General features: G+C 39.0%; 1 protein-coding gene across 1 annotated transcript in view; it reads left to right on the top strand.

Moving 5' to 3' along the window:
- LOC115763081 (protein madd-4) overlaps nt 1-20,914 on the top strand; it is a 74,621-nt gene that overhangs the window by 23,943 nt on the left and 29,764 nt on the right. Inside the window, exons 3-7 of the mRNA XM_030705511.1 lie at nt 8,463-8,573; nt 8,697-9,031; nt 10,415-10,583; nt 13,850-13,994; nt 19,110-19,239. Coding sequence (XP_030561371.1) covers nt 8,463-8,573; nt 8,697-9,031; nt 10,415-10,583; nt 13,850-13,994; nt 19,110-19,239 — 890 coding nt within the window. The remainder of the gene's footprint in view (nt 1-8,462; nt 8,574-8,696; nt 9,032-10,414; nt 10,584-13,849; nt 13,995-19,109; nt 19,240-20,914) is intronic.

A 20,914-nucleotide genomic window follows, 5' to 3' on the forward strand; every position in this document is an offset into this window, starting at 1 on the left:
AGTCATCTAATAGCCTGGCAACAACAATAGTAGTTGGGGCTAAAATATATGTACACGTATATATATTTATTGTATATACTGTATATATATATATGCTTATGTGTATGTATACTTAACATGTACATAGCACGCCAAAAAGAAACGCGCTGTAATGAGACTTGTCCATTTGTGGTAATTAATTTTAATGTTGAGCAGCGACAACGTTGGCAATTCTGTCGACCACAAAGCGATGTCAATGGACATTGGGCGTCGTCATTTGTGCGGGTCGTCAATGGTGAACCAAAAAAAAAAAAAAAAAATAAAAAATAATACAACAAAAAAATAGCTGAAAAACTGAGCAGCCGCAACGACAAATTGAAATTAGAAAATGGCGAACAGCCAACTTGGCAGCTGAAATTGGTAACTGTCGCATTTCGGCCACTGCTGCTGGATTATTTCTATTTGACTGAGGGAGGGCAACACTAATTAGTTCTGGCTGTGAACCAGAGCACCTGCGCAGTGCCTTCATAATTAATGTAAAATTAAATTACAACAAAAAAAAAAAAATTAATTAAATAAAATATAAATTCCCAGCTAGTTGACTTTTTCCAGTCATAATCATATATTTATTCATATGTATAAATATATGTATTTTTTTTCTTTTGCCTATTCATGTCGTCAAGATTTAATCTTGGTATCAATTTGTCGAAGTGTGTGTTACACTTCATGTATAAAAAATGGTTGCCTTGCGTGCCGTTGGAATTTCGTCGGCAATGAAGGACATGAAAGCCTTTTGTTGTAAATGGGGCAGGTCCGACTAGAAAAATTTCCCTTTTGCCCTCAAGTTTATTGTTGTTGTTGCTTATTTTGTTGTTTTGCGTTTTGTGTGCGCTTCGCTAGTATTTCTTCACCCATTTCTCGAGTGGATTTATTGTTACGTGTAGTAAATATTTTTCTTACCCATTGTCGTATTCCGTTACTTTCTTCAGGCTCCTCGTTCTGCTGCCATTTTCAATTTGACTTTGCGACCAAGGTTTTGCGTGTGCCGCCTGTTTTTTTGGTTTCCTTGCTTTTCCTAGTATTTGTGTATCTGTCCTACCATCAGTCTGCTTGTACCTCTGTCTATCTGTCTGGGCCCGATATTTGTTTGTTTGTTTGCTCGGTTGTTTGTTAGGTTGTTTTGTTGAGTTGAGGGCGTGTTAATGGCCTAGGCGTACGAGTGCTTGACATGTTTTGCGGTGAGTGTTCTGCGAGGGACTCAAAAGAATGAAGAATAAGACGAAGGCATAGCAAGCGAAGATATACTATTTGTTGAGATGATTAATGCCAGAAGGGAGCTGGTGTGAAGTTAAGCTTTTAGTAGGTTCTCCTGTGGGTTAGTGGGATACAGAGAAGTTGAACAGCACGAACATAAGATGATTGAAATGCCAAAGTATAGTTTTTTAAGAGAAAGATAACTATATTGAAGTCTTAAATGAAGGTTGCAAATAACAATTGTGAGAAAGAACTCTATTGCATAGAAAGGTTTTGTTGTTGAGGGAAGATGAACGGGTAAGATATGAAAAATCGGGTGATTACGATGGTGGTTATATACCAGATGGGTTAATGAACAAATATAAAAATATATAAAATATTAAAGGCAAAAATATATTCGGTTTTCAAATGTATATTCATTCTCTTTTAAAGCAATATTTGAATCCCAGTGCGTATAACGTAAATTTCGAAAAGTATTCGAGTGATTCGCGTTTAAAGAGGTGCATTTAAATTCAAAGGCTTGCAAGTTTATCGTTTCTACATTGTGTTAAAGCCATCTACAAATCAATTATTAAATTTTAACATTTAAAATTCCAGCGAACGTTTGAGTTGCTGCTAATCGCGAATTTTCAAGAGAGCTTAAGCATTTCAATTCGCTGTTCAACGAGCAATTAATAAATTTAAATAGTCTACATGAAAACTTAATTTCACGTGCTCTCTCACACCAACTCCAGAACTCGTATGCCACCCTGTATTTCCATTGGTTTGGTTTGGGAGCACGTCATTTTGCCAGTTGCCACTTGAAATGTTGGTCCTTTGGCCAAATGGCACGTACAAAATACAAGAACAACAAATGCTGCTCTCTCTCTTTTTGCCCCACTGTCGCTTGCCCCTCCCCTCTCACTTATTTTTTTTTTATGAACTCGAATTTGTAACACTCTTTTGTAATCCATTCGTGGGGTCGCTTGGGCTATGTGAGCCGATCGGGCGACAGAAATTCGTCTCATCGCACTTGTCTGCCTATCTTCATGTTGCCATCGACTCCGTTTCTGTTGCTTTCCTTAACTATCCTGTGAAATTCGTGCATTTTATTTCAATTTCATTTCGATTCCATTTTTGAGTTAATGACTGCAGGACATGCAAAGCAGCACGACAGTCCATGGTTTCCCCGCCTTTTTTTTCGTGAAGACTTTTAGCCCCATCTTTGTTGTTGTCAGTCAACGTTCCCGTTTTCTGCGCCCGTACCCCTTGTGAGACCCACCTCATGCCAATTGATTACTTGCGCCTTTGGCTTGCTATCGATGATATTTATTGACAAAGTTTTTGGCATCGAATAAATATGCGCAGCTTTATGTATACATTTTTTTTTGTTCTCAACTACATAAAGTTCAGGCTGGGGTTATGGCCGTTTGTTTTTGGCTACTAAATATGCATGAGTCATGCATAGAAATATTTTAAATGAGCTCTTAAGTTTTGCAGTTTAAAGTAGAGGGGAAACATTTGTATATAGGGTGTTAATACATAATGTCGATAGTTTCTGTAGAGCTAGAAAAATGTCCATATTTATATTGGTTTGTTAATGATTTTTCAAAATTTGTTTGAGATGTTCGGAAAAACCAAAAAGATGTTGATATGTGTTCAAATTATAAGTTCCATTAAAATGTTTCCATTTATGTGACTGTGATTTACTGATTTGTTTTTATTTCTTTGTTTATTTTTTTTTTTCTATTTGTTATAGTGAACGTAAATTCCCTGAATATAAAACTATGTGGTATTGGAAAAAAATTATTATTATTATTTATACATATTCCGTGACAAAATAGTATTTGTGCTTATAATAGAGTCTAATATATATTGGCTTGTTGATTAATATTCTATTCCATAGAATATCAGTAGCTTTACTCTCCGAAGCCACAAAATTTGGCAGACAGTTGAAAATCGTATGTGAATCGCAAAAGTGTGCTTTAATTATTTGCCGTATGTAGTTAAAAGCGAATTGCAGAACTGGCCCACACAACCTATATATATAGGAAATATTTAAATATGTTTTTCGGATTCTAAAAACTATTTAAATGTTTTTCGAAAACCGAGTGTGTATTAATAAATTGCTTAAAATGGTGACATTATGAAGAGCTGGTCTAAAGGACATCTCAAAAATAATAAATATTTTTCTGTTGCATTTCAATATATTTGTTAAGCACTTCAATTTGATTAGCTAGGATTAGTTAGGTCCTTAGAGCAACTGGTGCTATTAAAGAGAATAATTACGTAAATAAACTATCTTTTCGCCAGCCAACAAGTACCCTTTTCACATAAAAAGAACAATAAAGTGCGTGCAAAATATCTTGACATTAGCTACAACCTAGAACAGCTGCTCTAACCTAACCCAACGAGCTTTGTTGCACCATAAACCGACTGAGGGCAGCAAACAGGGCTAAAACCGTAAAAAACACACACATACACACACACGAGTTACAATGCAAAGTTGGGGGTCAGACCAAATGGGAAACCTTAGCAGTTGGGAGCGATAAAGCGACGTAGGTCGAGACGAGCTGCAAACCGGAAACAGTTAACAACGGCTAAGCCCTTGGCCACTTACGGCTGTTAAATGGCATTAGACAGCGACTGCGACTGCGACGGAGACGGCGAGTGTGACTGCGAGTGTGACTGTGACTGTGACTGTGTCTGGAGGCGTGGTTATGCCGAGAGGGTGTGCAAGAGGTGCGAATTTTATTTTTGTACGCGCTGCTTACGTCATTTAAGCCATTTTAAATACATATAGGAAAAAGGTATATTTTTAGAAAGAGCAGCCAGGGATGCTAGGGCTAAACTGACATTTGACCTATGCAGCATGTGTGTTAAGTGCTGCCATCGAAAATTAATGACAAAGTAATGTCAGTCAAATGGATAGACAGGCCCCGACAGACAGACAGACAGACTGAGAGACGAACTAACCAGCAGCAGCAGCAGCAGCAGCAGCAGCAGCAGCAGCAGCAGCAGCAGGAGCAGACGTTCTGGCTGGCTGGTAGTCAGTTAGTATATGGACAAAAGCGTAACATCAATTCAACCCACGACCAACCCCAACTCCAGTTTCAATCCCCAACCCCTCCCGGCCAACTCTAGCTGCGCAACCCAGTCAGTCATCCATCTATCCATCCATCCATCCCTTGTCATGTCAGAGGCTCAGACGAGCAATCGCGCTGCCTTGTCTCAGGGCTTATTGTTGCTATAGCAACTCCTTGTAAAAGTTTAGCGCAGCTTTTCCAATTGTTGTTGTACTGTCTACCTTTGTTTCAGTTTGTCGTAGCCTACCCGCTGCCAACCTTACCCCACCCCCGGTTGGGTCCTTACATTGGCAGCTACCTGTATAACCTTTGCGCATACGGAAAATTTCGCTCATTGACGTTTTGTGCCGCCTGTCGCTTTGAATAAATAACTGACGTGACGCAACAGACACATTACCCAACTGCACACACACACACACACACACACATATAAATAGAGATACAGTTACAATACTAAACAGTCAACTGGCACTACGCCGCTTACCTTTGACAGTCTAATCGTCCGGCTGACTGGCGGACTGACTATGCTCGGCAACATCATCAGCAGCAGCAGCATCAAAACCCGACCCCATCCCATTTATGGGCTTCTACGGTGCCGACCTAACCCAGCGCTTGGCATTTATGCAAAAATTGCCTGCCTCAAGAATGAATGTGAGCCTGCTCTAGTCCCCCTCTATTTACTCTCGTCTTTGACTCTCAAAATAGACTTGACTGTCTCCTTCTGAGCCTTGGCAACAACGCTGCACGGTGGAGCTAATGCAAATAAATAACATAGCTACTATTTTGGGGAGCTTATGAACACTTTATTTAACTCATCAATATGGATATTTGAATAAAAGTGAAAAACTAATTGACAGGGCTACAAACTCAAACATCGACGCAAACAGTCTTTGGTTGAAACCTTTGCTTGTCATATACATATTTTCAAAATTTGTAAAAATCATTTCAGTTTATAATTAATAATTTCTGGTAGATATATTTAAGTGAAAATAAATTGAAATTCCGGGTTCGAAGCATAAATAATAATAAAATCAGACACACTGATCACAGTTTGTCATCTTTATTAATTGTCATCTAAAATAAAATTATTAAAAATACTATTTTATTTTTTAAGTATATAAATTTATCATTTAAAATGTTAAATAATTTGCTCTAAAGTCCAAATTTGAAAATAATAAAAAAATAGCCTGTTAAAGTTATCGTTAAAAGTTTCGTCCAGTCAGTTCATGAGCCTCACGGTGCTTAAAGATTTATATGAGTTCTTTTGGAACAAACCATTTCTCATACTCTGTGTTAGTGCTTTATAACATTAAGCAGAAACCATTAAGCATAACGCATTGCCCATTAACCTTTCAGCTGAAAACCTGAAACAAATTCATAATTTTCGCACCACTGTGCACATTAACTAACTACCTACAATGACTTCCTCTAATGATGACGCGGACTGTGGGTTGAGCACACTTACACAAACAAACACAAGCACACACACACAGTCAGCTCGACATTTGACGTATGTTCGAGTATTTTCCTCCAACCACCACCCGTCGGTTTTGGGGTTGGGGTGGTGCTCTGGGTAGATGAGGCAAAGTGAGTTATTGAAACTGCTTCAACTCATAAATAAATAATTACCGGATTCGCATAAAATGTGCTCGTCCAATGCTGTTTGCTAATGCTTTTCCCTCTTACAAGTCAGTAGGCTCATAGATGCGCCTACAGAACCAGCCCACAGAAAAACCAACTGGTCCCCTTTCGCCCTCGAAGCACTCGACTTCACCTGCCAGGCTCTGGCACAGTCTTTAGCTATTTGTTATTTGTTTTTCTAATGTTTGTGTAAGGGTCGCCAGGGTTGTTGGCTGGTATTTCTATTAGGGGGACAGGGCGGAGATCGGGTCTGGGCTGGTTCGGCTCGGACCTCGGACACTTGAAACGTGGTAATAGATACTTAAATAGTAATTTAGTAGCTTTTGTAACCGCATGGATGGACATATGAGATTTTACGCCGATTTTGCTAAGAGTTTAGTTCGCTTTCTGTCCCTGTGCCTGTGTGTGTGTGTGTGTTTCTTTTGTAGCCTTTACTGCACTACACTTGCTTTATCAGACATTTCATCTTGTTGCCAGTTCGTACATCTCTCTTGTCTATGTGTGTGTGTGAGTGTGTGTGTCGTTTATGTGTGCAAGTGTGTTCCAATGGGTTTTTACATATTCCCAGCTAAACTGCTATAAAATGGTTTTTGTCTTAAGCGTAAACCCGTTGCTGGGCGGTGCATTTGGCTGTGTAAAGTTGGATCATGTTTCATGCAGTAGACAATTTATGTGGATTACACTCGTGCGTATGTCTGTGCGTGTGAGCCAGTGTGTGTGTGTGTGTGCGTGTGGAAGGTTTGCGGCTGTTCATTTGCTTTTGCCTTGGCTGTGGTCCATTTGCCATTGATTTGCCTTTAAGATAAGCCCTTCATATGTCGGCTGTTTATTGTTCTCTGCCTTGGTCAAGAGGATCAGAGCATCAGATGTTGGCATTGTGCGTGTATGTGTGTGTGCCAGGCCTTGGCTTAAAAAAGCTGTTAAGTCACTATGTGGCTAGTCAATGTTGGTCATTTGTAGCAGTTATTAGGGCCTTTCGCTGGGTAACTGCTGGAAGAAGATATTACAACAATTTAGAGGAACATTGATAAAATAGTTAATAGTTGAAGAGGAGAGAGAAGCGATTAATATCGTCAAGTGAATAAAGTTGATATACAGATAATCCACAAATATATAATACAGATCACATGGAAACAAGTTCAGTATTTCCAAGAAAATTAAATAAACCATTAACAATAAAACCAAAAGAATGCCTCAAAAATATCCAATAGCTTTGCTAGAAATTAAATTGAAAAAAATAAATTCTGAAGTTTGTAAAATGAATAATGGGTTAAGTTAAGGTTAATAAAGTCAACTCAGTCAATAAAGTCAAGTAGATCGAGCATTAAGTTTGCTTGTCATTAGAAATCAGTAAAGATCTAATAAAGCGAAAACTGGAAGAATTAAATCTGACGAAAAAAGGTGTCCCATTAAATCTGCTGTACTTAGCCTAAAGAGAAAGAGAGATTTAGCACATAAATACTTAGCTAACTGTCTGTTCTTACGGTAGTCTATTTTAGTAGAACGCTTAACCCAGTTGAACCCCGATTACGTGTTGTTGGCAAAAAAAAAAAAAGGCGTGGGGCACGTGGCATACGACACGCCATTAAGCAGCGACTGCAGAAGTAGCAGCAGCAACAGCAGATACACGACATACGGCTTGGTCCACGCCCATCAAAACGCCTTATTCGCGTGGCATAACCCTTGACACGCCAGTCGAGATTGTTTTCAATGCCTGGGGGCATACGTGACGCGTGTCCTAAGGTTAATGTGCCTTCGATATAAAAAGCAAAGTCCCGGCCAAAATGCAAATTGTTAACGTGACTAACGTGAAAGCCGCGTGCGATGATAAAAAATATTATACAAATATAAAAGTCATCCTCACTTCTCTCAACTTCAAATGCCAATAAAGCCAGGTGGCATGTACGCATTGTTTGTTGCCCTAGGATTTCGTTTCCTTATTTTCTATTTTGGTTCAAACTGATAAATATACGACACACACTCCTGTCATAGTGCCGAAAATACTACCCTATGAATTTTAGCTAACTTTGCCCGGGGAAATATTGTTACATTATAAATAATTTTCTCCAGAATTTTCAATGTGAAGGGAACATGCATTTATGAAAATAATTTGTTTTAAAGAAAACTAATAAAAAGTAACGTATAACCGGGAATTCCCAAAACCCGTCTTAGTGTGTATTTATTTATGTTATAAAAGGTAACTTCTGTAAAAAAATATGCTTTCTAGGATTGGGCTGTGCTTTACTCGTTAATCAGTCAATCAGTCAATTAGTCAATCAATCAATCAACATAAGTAGTTTTATATAGGCAGGTTATTGTCACAGCTATCAGAAGCATTTCAGCTTACATAGTTGATTTGCTTAAGTATGTTTATGTTTATCCTAATATGGCAAGTACTTTTACACATTTTAGAATTTCCAAAAATGTATTATTTAACTAGAATTTAATTAAATGTGAATATTGCCACCCAATAATAAATTGGAATCTAAACTTAAATCTGTTAATTTTTGTTCTCAATTTCAGACGAGCTTCTGCCTGCTAATTTCACACGCCGCTTGGGCAAAGAAATTGAATGCAAGTCAAGCGTTCGACGACACATGGAACACAGCATCCGACTTGGAAAATGAGCTGGAAGTGAGTACTAAATAACTAACCAGCTCCCCAAACACACATACACACACACTCGCATACACATGCAAACATATGTCCATTCAATTAGCAAAGGCCAATACACAAATCCTTATCCTTCGATTGCAGCAACAGAAACGTTCAAAGGGCAGCACTGGTGCTGGATCAACTGGGAGCTCGGGCACCGGCTCTGGCTCTGGTCAGTGGTCAGCTTGGTCGGAGTGGTCAACATGTTCGCGCACCTGCGATGGCGGCATCATGCAGCAAATGCGTCGCTGCAGTACACCGGGCAGCTGTCGCGGCGAGAGCGCCCGCTATCGCATCTGCAACATGCAGCCATGTCCGGAGCAGCAGGACTTCCGTGCGAACCAGTGTGCCGCCTATAACGATGTCCCCTACGATGGCACCCTGTACAAGTGGACGCCGCACTACGATTATGTCGAACCGTGTGCTCTGACATGCAGGTGAGTCGCATTCGGGGCTTTTCAGGCGGCACGACCCCCCACAGCTTGTTGCATACTAAAATAAAGTCTACACCGATGCGCTTATGGGCCAACTGTCCAACTGGCCAACAGGCTGGTTCCATTTTCAGTCCAAGGATCTCCACTCATTATTCATCATGGCTTCCGTTGGGCGTTGGAGCTGCTCGCCTCGAGTGGTTGTCTCTTTTTTGCAATAAAAAACCTAGCGTTTATTTTTTGTTTTTGTGGTACCCTGTAGCCAGAAAATATCTAAGAGAAGCGGGTGGAAAAGGTTGTGTGGCTATTTATGATTTTATACTTTATGCTATACATAGCTTTATTATACTTATATGAAGCTTATCTTATTAAAAATTAAATTTAAAATGTTCAGAACAATTTGATAAGAAGCACACAGTTACAGGGTATCTAGCAAGTCATGCACGCCCGCTTATTTGATGTTTATTTTTTTCTTCCTTCTTTTTTGAGCTCAGTTTGTATTTGTGGCTAAAATTAGTGGCAGCCGTTTCGGTTTTTGTGGCTTTTGCGGCTCCCAGTGTTTTTTTTTTGGTTAATCCATTTGGGTTAGATTTCATATTTCGCTTCGCCTCGCATTTTCATACATATGCGGGCTTTATAAATCATTTGCTAAGCGTCAAAATTCTGCAATTTAGTTGCAAATGAAGCGGTTGGCCAAAGGGATTTCGTATGATACAGAAAACAGCTAATAAAGCGGCTAAGGGAATGCAGCAGGCAAAAGGAATTAAAAAATGGAAGTAAGGCTCGTGCAAAAGGCATAAAGCTGCCATTTGAAAAATGTTAGCCGAAATTGGTTAGCAGAAGAAGCTAGAAAAGCCATTTGCATATATTTTGCCAACTATCCCGTCATTCACTCGTGCCGAAGCTCATAATTCCGTAAAGTCTCTGAACAAACATATTTGACTTTGCCGCGATAAATAAAAAAAGGATAATTTTATCTATGCTTCTAGTTGGATTCAGATGAAGTTTGGCCCTCCTGAGTTTTTTCAACCAGTGAATATTTTTTAAAAAAATCGTGCGAAGGAGCTGAAAATTCAAAATAAGTTGGCTTGAGTTCTATTAAATGTTAGAAGGAACCACACAAAGACATATTTTTATGATAATATAAACAAATATTTGTAGTTTTCCCACTTTAGATAATTTAAAACTTTTTTTTCAAAATTAATTATTGAGGAAACTTCCTTTTCAGAATCCGCTTTACATCACAGTCAATCAAGACTCCTTGAGAGCTGCTTGAAATATTAACCATAAACCCAAATCGAATAATTTCCAAACCATTAAACGAAGCATAACTATCCATCAACCTGTGATAAACTTGAATCTAACTGATTTTTCAACCTCCCCCAACAGAGGACACCCGGCGCATCTAATGGAGGACATCTCACCGGAATCGGCAGCCGGCAATGCCGAGGAGCACTACGATGAGCAGAGCGTTATTGTGCAGTTGTCGGCGCGGGTGCAGGATGGTACACGCTGTCGCTCCGGCAGTTTGGATATGTGCATACAGGGCAAATGTCAGGTGAGTTTTCTATATGGACTATCGATGTAATCATAATGTTTAGGCAACGATATGGGGGTGTGCGTGTGAGGCTTGTTAGCTTCCTTCCTTCCTGTGTGTGTGTGTGTTTTTGTGTGTGTGTTAAGGCTGCCCTTCCACTTAGCTGCGCTCCAAAACTAAAAGATGATAAATTACGGCGATGTTGTCAGCGCAGGTGGGTGGGCGTGCGAGCTGGTAGGCGTGGCCGTAGTCGTGGTTCCTGAGCACGACAAAAACAAAAGGCATTGCAGCCTGCCAGTGTAATACGTACTTACGTATGCATATATATGCAGATTGCATAACGCAAGCGCCTTTGTATCATTATGAACGTGAGCATAAATAAATCATAATGTTGACGGGGGTTCGGGTTGCCGGAGTTTAATATAGGAGCTGGCAGTAGATGCGGTTAGCGGGTACTGGAAACCAAAGGCGGCTGCCACTCCAGTCAAAGGCCAACTATTGAAATGCCAATAAAGCGTGCTGCAGGCGGCTGCCTGGTTGCCACTTCACGGAACTCAGCCGTCAACGCAGGAATGAAACGCGCGCTACAAAGTATGCTATGTAATTCTGACATGCGGCCGAGAGTTGCTAAATGCGTTTTTGAAATATTCTTTGAATATTTCGAGACTATTTGTTGAAAATATAGCAATTAATTTAATGTATAAATTATAGTATAAAATTTTATTAATTAATTATAACAAGTTTTTTGGAAAAATTTACGCCAGACAAAAAAGGCACCTAAGCAATATTACAATATGTAAGCTAAGATGCAACCAACTCCACAAATTTTTGGCTCAAGAGTGGCTAGTGGCTAAAGGGATAGTGACTCTCAATCTGGATTATTAATCTGTGAATTAATAATTCGCGTTTTTGTAGCCTGAGAATGTGTATCATTTTTTTTGCGGAGCGGGTATGGTTTGTGATCTTGCAATTTTAAGCTTAGAGCTATGCTCTACTGAATTTGAGTCTCGTGAAATTTTGATCTGTAAATTTTCTTTTCATATTGGTATTTGGCTAACTTTTGAGGCTCGCCTCGTGTGCGGCATGTATGGCTATTGCCGCCACAGTTTGGCAGGCTTACAACTACAATAATGTCAAACGAAGTTGGCGACGGCAGCAAAAAGCAACACTAACAACAAAAATAAAAACAACAAAAAAAAAAACATCAACAAGAACAACAAGCAAATGTGGGCGCATTAAAACTGGCAGCGGCTGTGACTCCGACCCCAACTAGACCCCAACCTTGCAGTATTCTCTGGTGTTTTCTATCTCTTTCTGCCGCTCTTGCTTTCTCTAGCTACCCGTGGTTTGTTTGAGTTTCAGTTCAATTTGTTTCGAGTGTGCACTTGTGTGTGTGTATGCGCGTGACTGTGTATGTGTGTTTGTGCGTGTGCTTGTGTTGGTGTTGCGCCTTATCCGACTTTTCGCCTAGTTTGGCGGTGCCGCTGCCTTTGTAATGCCGCCAAATCGTCACCCCAATTTGTTGTAATAAACGCCAATATGTCATGTGGTTTACGTTGTGTTTTATTTGTCTGCCTCTCCACGCGGGAGTTGGGCGTAGAAGTTGAGGCTGCAGCGGCTGCCAACTCACACACACTTATGCATGTGTATAAAGACGACATATGTATGTGTGGGCCTATATATGTATGTCTGTATCCGTTGCAAATAAATCAAATAGCAAGTTGCCAGTTTTGTGGATTTTAATGCGGCCCGCGGGCTTATTTCTCGCCAGCCCTGTTTGTCTTGCGGTTTAGACCTAAAATCAAAAAGCAGACTCACGCAGACACACACACACGTATACACATCCAACCACAAAGCATTTCTTTCCGGTACCAGAGATCTTGACATGGGTTAGGATCTAATACTTTTGCCACTTCGAACACTGGATTACTTTTTCAATGGCCATCTGTCATTTGGTTGTTGAGGAATTTCTTAAATAATCAGACGCTTTCTGTATTAAATACCGAAAGGCTTAAGAGAAACTGTCATATGAGGGTAATATTTTAGTTAAGGGTAAAAAAACAGTTGAGCAGATACTAGCGAACTAAAGAAGAACTTGTGGTTAATTTCACAGATCAAATCAGAAGAGAAACAAAAGGGGGGGTCTGGGGGGTCGGAGTTAAGGGGGGCAGTAAACAGATTTTAGTATATGTTGTGTTTGAGTATTCAAAAAATAGGAAATAATATTTTTGAAAAATTAAAACATTTCACTTTTTAACATCTAGCTTTAGAAATTTGACTAGCTATTAAGAAGTCCTTCGCCATTTATTTGCAAACCCAAAATTCACAGCAAATTATGAAGCTTAAAAAATGGAAAGAGAGCTCAACGACTGTAAGAGTGTGTAAAAAAATTGATTTGGCTACAGTACCAACAAAAGATTTATGAACTTGTGATAGTATTGTATCTGCTGTGGAGCTAATCAACACATTGTAATATATATATATATATATATATGAGAATCCATTTCTGTAGGCATACAAATGGGTCCCTTTTAACTCCTCAATTGCTTCCACATGTCAAATCACATGCCATCTGAAACAACATTTATTTGGCAATGCGTAGAGCCTCCGAGTTCAATACGCAACCTTCAAACAGGGCAACTGTAAAGTGTCGCAAGTGCCATGTGGCACCAGCTACATATCAATCACTGATACATAGGACGAGTACACACATACATGCTCACACACATCCTTATAGAAACATCATAAGTAGATGCGAGTAGCTATGTGCTGTGGGCTTATGCAACGAATTCTCATTGATTTCCATATTTTATTTATTACGCTTGCTGTTTGTGTGTGTGTGTGTCTATGTGTGTGCGCTTGTTTGGCAATAGGTTACGATATGATACCGCTAACAGTTGATTTACACTTATTTACGAAGCAATTTTTTTATTTATTTGTTTTTCTATCGTTGTAATACACTTACACAGGGTCTTTTGATTCGATGTAGACTTTTGTGACTCCTTAACGTGCTGTCTATATGCCTATCTACAATAAACTATAATAATAGTTAGTATAATAGCATAGAAGAATTCGTTAGCTCTTTTATTAATAGGAAATTGAATAAAAATAAGAAATAACAACCACATGAAAACAAACAACAAAACTTGAGTTATTGAACACTAATATAAAATTTGTAAGGGTATTTAGGTTTATATGTCCCTAAGATTACTATTTATGGTTCTCGTTGGGCTGCTCTTGTATTAAACTGTTCTTTTATATTTTTGGCTCTATGTTTCTCTTTTCAGCGCGTTGGCTGCGATTTGAAAATAGGCTCAACGAAGAAAATCGACGGCTGCGGCGTTTGTGGGGGCGATGGCAACTCCTGTTCGCAACCGCTCTATTACTGGGAGATGGCACCGATGTCGCAATGCTCCGTCACCTGCGGCGGCGGTAAGTCCTTAGTCTGTAGTCCCTAGTCTTTATGCATGTACTTAGCTAGTTGTTGTGAGACAGTTTGAGTCCTCGGCTAGTCCCTAGTGTAAATAAACAAGTGGAATATGTCAAGAACACTGCCGCAGGCATTGGCGTGCCTCGCTGCCGTTTGTAATCTTTTCCCTTACGCGAAAAATGCTGTCAAATTTTTCTACGTGCCCTCCTCCATGGGTGGAGGTATGTGTGAGTGTGTGTGTTTGTGTGTGTGTGTGTGTGTGTGTGTGTGTGTGGGGTGCAAACAGTTATTTGTCGTGCTCATTTATTTTCATTGAATTGGAATTTGTTTCGATTGAATGTTTGCATGGTAATCGAGTGGCAGTTGTGCCTTCGTGCTGCTGCTGTTGAAAACTGTGCACCAATTTTCCTAGCTAAATGCTTAAAGTTTCTTCTCTGTTTTATTTTTTATTTTTCTTTTTTATAATATTTTGCCCTACTATAATATTTACGTGTATACATACATGATTAATAGTCCTGTCGAAATAATATATTTGCAACTAAAGTTTGTCGATTAGCCGACTCTCTCATTCGGCAACGTCTCGGTGCTGCGATCCAACTTTGCTGTTACCCAAAGCCTAAGGTTAACTTCAGTTTTCTACCTTTTATGTGGGGTTCATAAATTGGTTTGCATGCATGCAGCAGCTGAAAGCCAAACCTGAAGCCAGAAGTTTTCGGATTCAGTTCACAAAGTTCACAAGTGTGTGTGCAGGCAACATGATGGGCAACATGAGGTAACATAAGTTAGTATTCTACTGAATGCCAATTACCTGTTTCAGATGAAAGTTCATTACGTGTGAGAGCTGACTCCGCAACAACAACTATTGTTGTGGTAACATATGTTTAATTACAATAAGTCAAAATAATTTAATGCTAATTTTGAGTAATTTGGAATAAATTATAAGTGTGAAAAGTCAAGACTTTAAAGCCTAAATTACATGCAAAAATTAAATTTATGCCGAACAGATTTAAATTCAATTTTTGACTTATTTTATTAAAAGACAAATAAGTTAGAAGTAATATATTGAGTTAAAAGTACACAATGAATTCTTGGGTTCAAATTACGATAAATGCAACTAAAAAGTTAGGTCTTCGGCCATGATAAATGTAACATTTCTTGTGTAGTTTTTAAACATTTGTGAATAAAGCTGTCCAAAAGAGCATTAAATATTAATTTGCTCCTCACAAGCGACTAATCGCAGTTACTAATTGAATTAAAAACAAAGTTCGAACACTTTTTTCATCTATAAGACTACTAGATGCCTTATTTATATTTAATAGAATAGAAGTTTGATATTCAATTTGAATAAGGTTCGTACTTGCAACTTAGGGCTTTAAACATTTTATGATCGACAATTATTATAAGTGAAAAGGCAGGATGATCAAAATTATTCCATGGACAGACCCTAATCAAATAGAAATATACAAAATTTATAAGCTTGACAATAATTTGCGATATGTTGTTGTCTGTTGTCTGCACGTCCAGTTGATATCCCTTTTGCACCCATTTGATGTGAACAGGGTAAACGAAACCAAACACAAATTGCCACCTATACGAAATATGAATAGTAATTAATCTTAAAAGAGAAATCGATTCAAACCGAATTTAAAAATTATTTATATTTTTTTTATGGCCTCATGAATTTTTAATCAACTTTGCGCTAGCTTTTTCGGCCATTAGGCCGTCAAAAATGTCGAACGGAAATAATCGGTTTGCCGCTTGATAAATGTCAGTTTTTGTCGAGTGCTGTGCGGTGGTGTGGGGCACTTGCCCCAATATTAACAGCAACAACAACAATAACAACTTCGGCGGGCTGCCGGGACTTGTTAATTTCCGACAATACAACAGCACTGGGCAACGCCAGTTTACTTAGTCATTATCCTGGCCGTCTCTTGCAAATGGCAAAATCAATTTGTTTTTCAATTTTAATTGCAATATCGTTTAGCTACCTTCAAGTAGGTGTTGCCCTGCACCCCCTCGCACACTGCCTTCTGTTCGCTGCCTTAATTACATTTCAGCGTCTGTCCGCCTCACATGTCACTTAAATGTCAAGTGCAGTCCGTGGTCTGCGGCGCGGTGGTTCGAGCGTCTATCCACAGGGGGCACCCAAATTAACGTCCCAGCATATGAGTTGACCAGCCACAGCTACACGCATAAAACTACTGTCGACTGTCCATTTCTCGTGTTTTTGTCTCTACTCGTCATTTATTTTACTCACTTATCGACGTCACCGGCACACATAATTGCATACATTACAGGTAATCAATTATGCCGAATTATACATATTTGGTGTACTCTGCATTCCTCCTCTCAAACGGGGACGTACGTGATTCAGTTCAAATTGATATCCAACTTATTTGGTATTCTTTTTTTCTCGATTTAATGGACAACGGCTCCAAATTGAGGGCACTTAACGATCGCTTTTATGCATATATACATATGTAGGTTAAATAGCTGTCCAGCTGAGCATTGAGGAGCTTGAATGAAACTGCCAAGCTGCGCGGTCTTCGTAATTGTAGTAAAAGTATATCAAAGTGTTTGAACTAGCAATCGTAAGTAGTTTGCAGAGCTGAGTATGGATTGAGAAAAAATTTGGAAAGGAATAAAATAAATAAAGCCTAAACTTCGGGATATTTATCTCTTAAGTTGTCTAATCGATTGATAGTAATATATCCTTGCAGAGAATACTTCATGTTTGTTAGATAGTTTCTAGCATATTGAAGCATTGCTGACTCCAGAGAGTGTATATTCTCAGCATTTTGCGCATTGTTGATGAATTCGACTTTTAATTATATCTGCCATTAAAATAATTTAACAGGTATGGCCCAAGCATACGAGCGTTCTTTAAGCAGTTTCCAATGTTTGTTCGTAAAAGGCTGTCAACTTTATTTTAAAATTTCTGTGCCTATGTTGTTTAAGCATATTCAGCACTTATTCAAAATTGTATATTAAAAATTGTTAAATTTTAATAAACATCACCCAATATGTGCTACAGATTACATCAAAAGCTCCAACACAAGAGCGGCTAATGTAATCAAATATATTAGCACTAGTTCTTCCTTAAATGTGGCTTTCACTGTCAGAGTACATCGTACTGCCAGTTTGATTAATTTTGAACAATAAAAACTAATCCTAACTAGACAGAGTCAACCCACTTTTCAACAGTTTATTTATCGCTACTTTCGTTCAGCTCAACATTTTCTAGCTTTAGTTGATAAATACAGAGTGCAACTTAATAGTGGGAAAATTCCCATGACCATAAAATATTTGTTGACTTACAGCACCTGCTACATATATGTCACATCTCTGAGAAAATCTGCAGTAAACATTAACATTTCCGCTGCGCTATAAATTATCATCAATATTAATGACAGGAAGGATCCCCTTTGCTGCTTGAAGCTTAATATGGACAACATGCTGGGTGCAGTGAGCTTTATAAATCCACTCATCGAACCCCATGACGCTGCTGCATGTCGTCCGTATACTCCCCGAAACATGCTGAGCCAAAAGCTATGCAACACATGCCACAGCTAGTCTCTCTTGCTCGCCCCCTCTCTCTTTCTCTTTCTCGCTTTTTCGCTCTGCCTCTCTATCGTTCACGTGAACATGAAGTCGACTTTTTGCGTTACAACAATTGACATAAATGCCAAGAGAGGATATTACCAATTGCCTTAAGCCAATTGTGTCATGAATACGCAGCAGCAGCAGCAGTGGCGCCAGCTGACGTCTATTATGATGTTAGGAGGGTTTCTCGGGCGGGGGGACAGCCTCAGTCTAAGGATAAGGATAACGATGACGTTGCCTGAGCGAACACAATGAAGCTTATAAACGAAATTCAATAGCTGAAAATCGGCGTCCCATCTGCGCTCCGGGTGGTCTATTTACAATCGAATTCGAGACCAGCTTCCAACTATTTTTCAAACTGACAGATCGTTATGGCATTATGCATTGTGCGACTATTTTTGCTGAAGCACCTCCACTAACCTCTATCTCCCACCCTGATGCAGCTTCTGTGTTTGCTCTGCCAATTTCCGGTCGTGCTTTTTGGGCTACAATAAGAAGAAAAGGGAAGTTGAGACCGCCCAGCCCATTTTTGCTGCCGTTTGGCTTAGCGGAAAACTCACATCTGTTAGCTAACTTTAACCCATTTAGTTCCAGCATTAGCTGGAGAACATTACCTGCTTAATGAGATTTATATTCTTAAACGTAAACTCAATTTCAATAATATACAAAAATTTTAAAAAATAAATATTATCCTTTTCAAAATACCCATTATCAAAATTCCATTAAATTGGCAATTTATTTAAAGCTTTATTAACACAAGCCTTAAAATATAGACGAAACCTATTTTTTAATTTTCATTTAATAGTTTCTTTGTTTCATGAATGGAAAAACAGAGTCCAAAATTGGCTAAATGTTAAAGATATTTAACTGAAATCAAAAGTATACATTGTATATCTATTGAGAACACGACAAACTTATAACTAATAGCAGATCAATAGCCTTATGCTTAAAAGACAACTCCATCTCAGCTTAGCTAACAACTCAATGATATTCTCGTACTTTTAAGCGCTCCTATTTAATACATTTTAATTAATTCATTTATCTTAATGTGACGATCGGTTCAATTAAAACAATTTCATAGTTTTATATTTTTCTTAATGTATAAACAAAACATTATCAGTATGCATACAATGAGTATTAATTTAATTATTAATTTATAAATTTAAGAGGTTTTTAAAGTAACACAAAATATTTATAAATTTTTTTGTCGCACATCTGGGAAACATTGCATGAGGGTTAAGACTTTCTGTTTGGATAACCCCTACCCCTAAACGTGCTGTCGTTGTGTCCGTGACTGTCTTAAGTGCCTAAGTGACATTAAAGTTGCACAGCAAAAACCCATCCAACCCACTGAAAGCCGTTTCATACTATTATTGATTTTAAAATGCAGCAATGGTAGTCTAGCTGCAAAATGGCATTTCGAATTTTTAGCCTTAGCCAGTACTAAAGTTTTCCTCTTGCTTTTATTTCTGTTCTGCTATATACCTCTTCTCTCTGTTTCTTTTATGCTTTAGGTTACAAAATGTCTCGTCCTGAATGCAGAAATCGTCTAACTGGCGCTGAAGTCGATAACGCGCTCTGCAACGCAGCTAATCGCCCGGACTCATCGGTGGTGCCATGTAATACACACAGCTGTCCGCCGCGGTAAGTACTGCTCTGACAGTTGCCCAAAACTCCCTAGGCAACCTCCTGCAACCTCCTGCAAGCTTCCCAACTGCCCAGCCTCCCAACCTACATCTCCCAATTGCCTTAGTCCACCTGCCCAGCTATCAATTTAAATGGCGTTTGGTTATCGTGCGCACGTTTTGATTGCCTACTCTGGCTCTATTATCGCCCGGCACAGCGACTCAGCCGCTGCCTGGCTGCGGGCTCCTTCACGCTGTCTGTCCTGTTTAGCCTCCAATGTACAGAACCGCTACCCCACACTTATTTATCGTTTTGTGACATTTTGCGAAACCAAACTGAAAGTTTACGCCAATTTTGTGAGTGTCTCGCGCCCAGCGCCTCAAATTCTAATCTCCGTTCTGTGCGGTTGTCCATTGTTGGTTTTCCTTTATACTCTCTATACCCTGTAATCAAAAAAGTGGACCTCAAAAGGGCTATAAGAAACTGTTACGAGGTAACAGCTCTTGGTCCATGTATTGTGTAAATCGATGTCTTCAAAAAAAAAAAGCTGACTCAGCCCTTTGACTGATCATGTGAAGTCGGGAAATATGAAAGTTAACTTACGTACATTTGTTATCTTGGTTTTGTATACTATAGGATGGTAAATTCTAAGTTTATTTATGATAACAAGAGCTTACAACATACATACAGGGCAACTGGTAGTCGATCATTGAAGTCTCATGCCTTTTTTGCTTGCCTCTGTTGCTCTTTGCCGTTTCGTCTGTTTATTGCTGTTCGCGGCTTTGGGCCGCCGTCGGTTGGGACATCAATTATTGCCTGTGATTTTGGCTGTCTTGAGGTTTCTGTTTTGGCAACGCTTGCTGCAACATTGGGGAGTTGCTAATAGCTAGTTGGGGTAACGCCTGGCTGTCAGGCGGTATTTGGAGGACCATTGTGTTTGCTAGAGACTTATGATAGTTGTTAAGAGTGTAATGCATGAGCCTTGCAATTGAGTTGTATCGTATGGGGGAAATGCTTAGGATTGCCAAACACGAAGTAACGTTAAGATAAAAAAAGATTAATGTTAAAGTCTAGACAGTATAGTTTTTATTTTAACTAGGATTGTGTTAACTTTACAGTGTGTGGTTGGGCCTGAGCGTGAAGGACACGCTTGAAGGCAACATTTTAAGATTAGAGTCTATTAAAAGATTTTGAAGTGCTTTCTAAATTAAATGGATATCACGCATAGTAAGACGGATAATTAGAAGCCAAAGAAATTGTTAACGCCTTTTTTTTCATATTATTGAACAGAATACAGAATTGACAACTAATCGAATCTCGATTCGAGCCCTAGCTTCTAAAACATAAATCAAAATTTGTTAAAAGTGTAGATATGAGGTTTGGAAATACTTCTAGACACATTAGAAATATGCAAACGACACCCAGTTTAGAAAGTTGTCTTCATTTACTGACAGCTTAATCTTTGCTTAGCTGACCTCATCAAATTCACAAAGTGATTCATCCAGCTGAATAATCTGTCTGCATTAAACGCCATGCACTTTAGTGTCCAACACCGTTTCGAAAGGGGCGTGGATTCTTTTTTTAAGGTTTCTTTTCTTTTTTTGGGAGGCAACCGCAGGGGCGGTCAACGGGCAGCTTGTTTTGGAAACAATTTAGTTGAACTAATTCAGCAAAACGGCCGCGCAAGTGGCCT

The sequence above is a fragment of the Drosophila novamexicana genome, unplaced genomic scaffold (assembly GCF_003285875.2).
Source record: "Drosophila novamexicana strain 15010-1031.04,08,12 unplaced genomic scaffold, DnovRS2.1 tig00000689-arrow-pilon, whole genome shotgun sequence".
Classification (NCBI taxonomy): Eukaryota; Metazoa; Arthropoda; class Insecta; order Diptera; family Drosophilidae; genus Drosophila; species Drosophila novamexicana.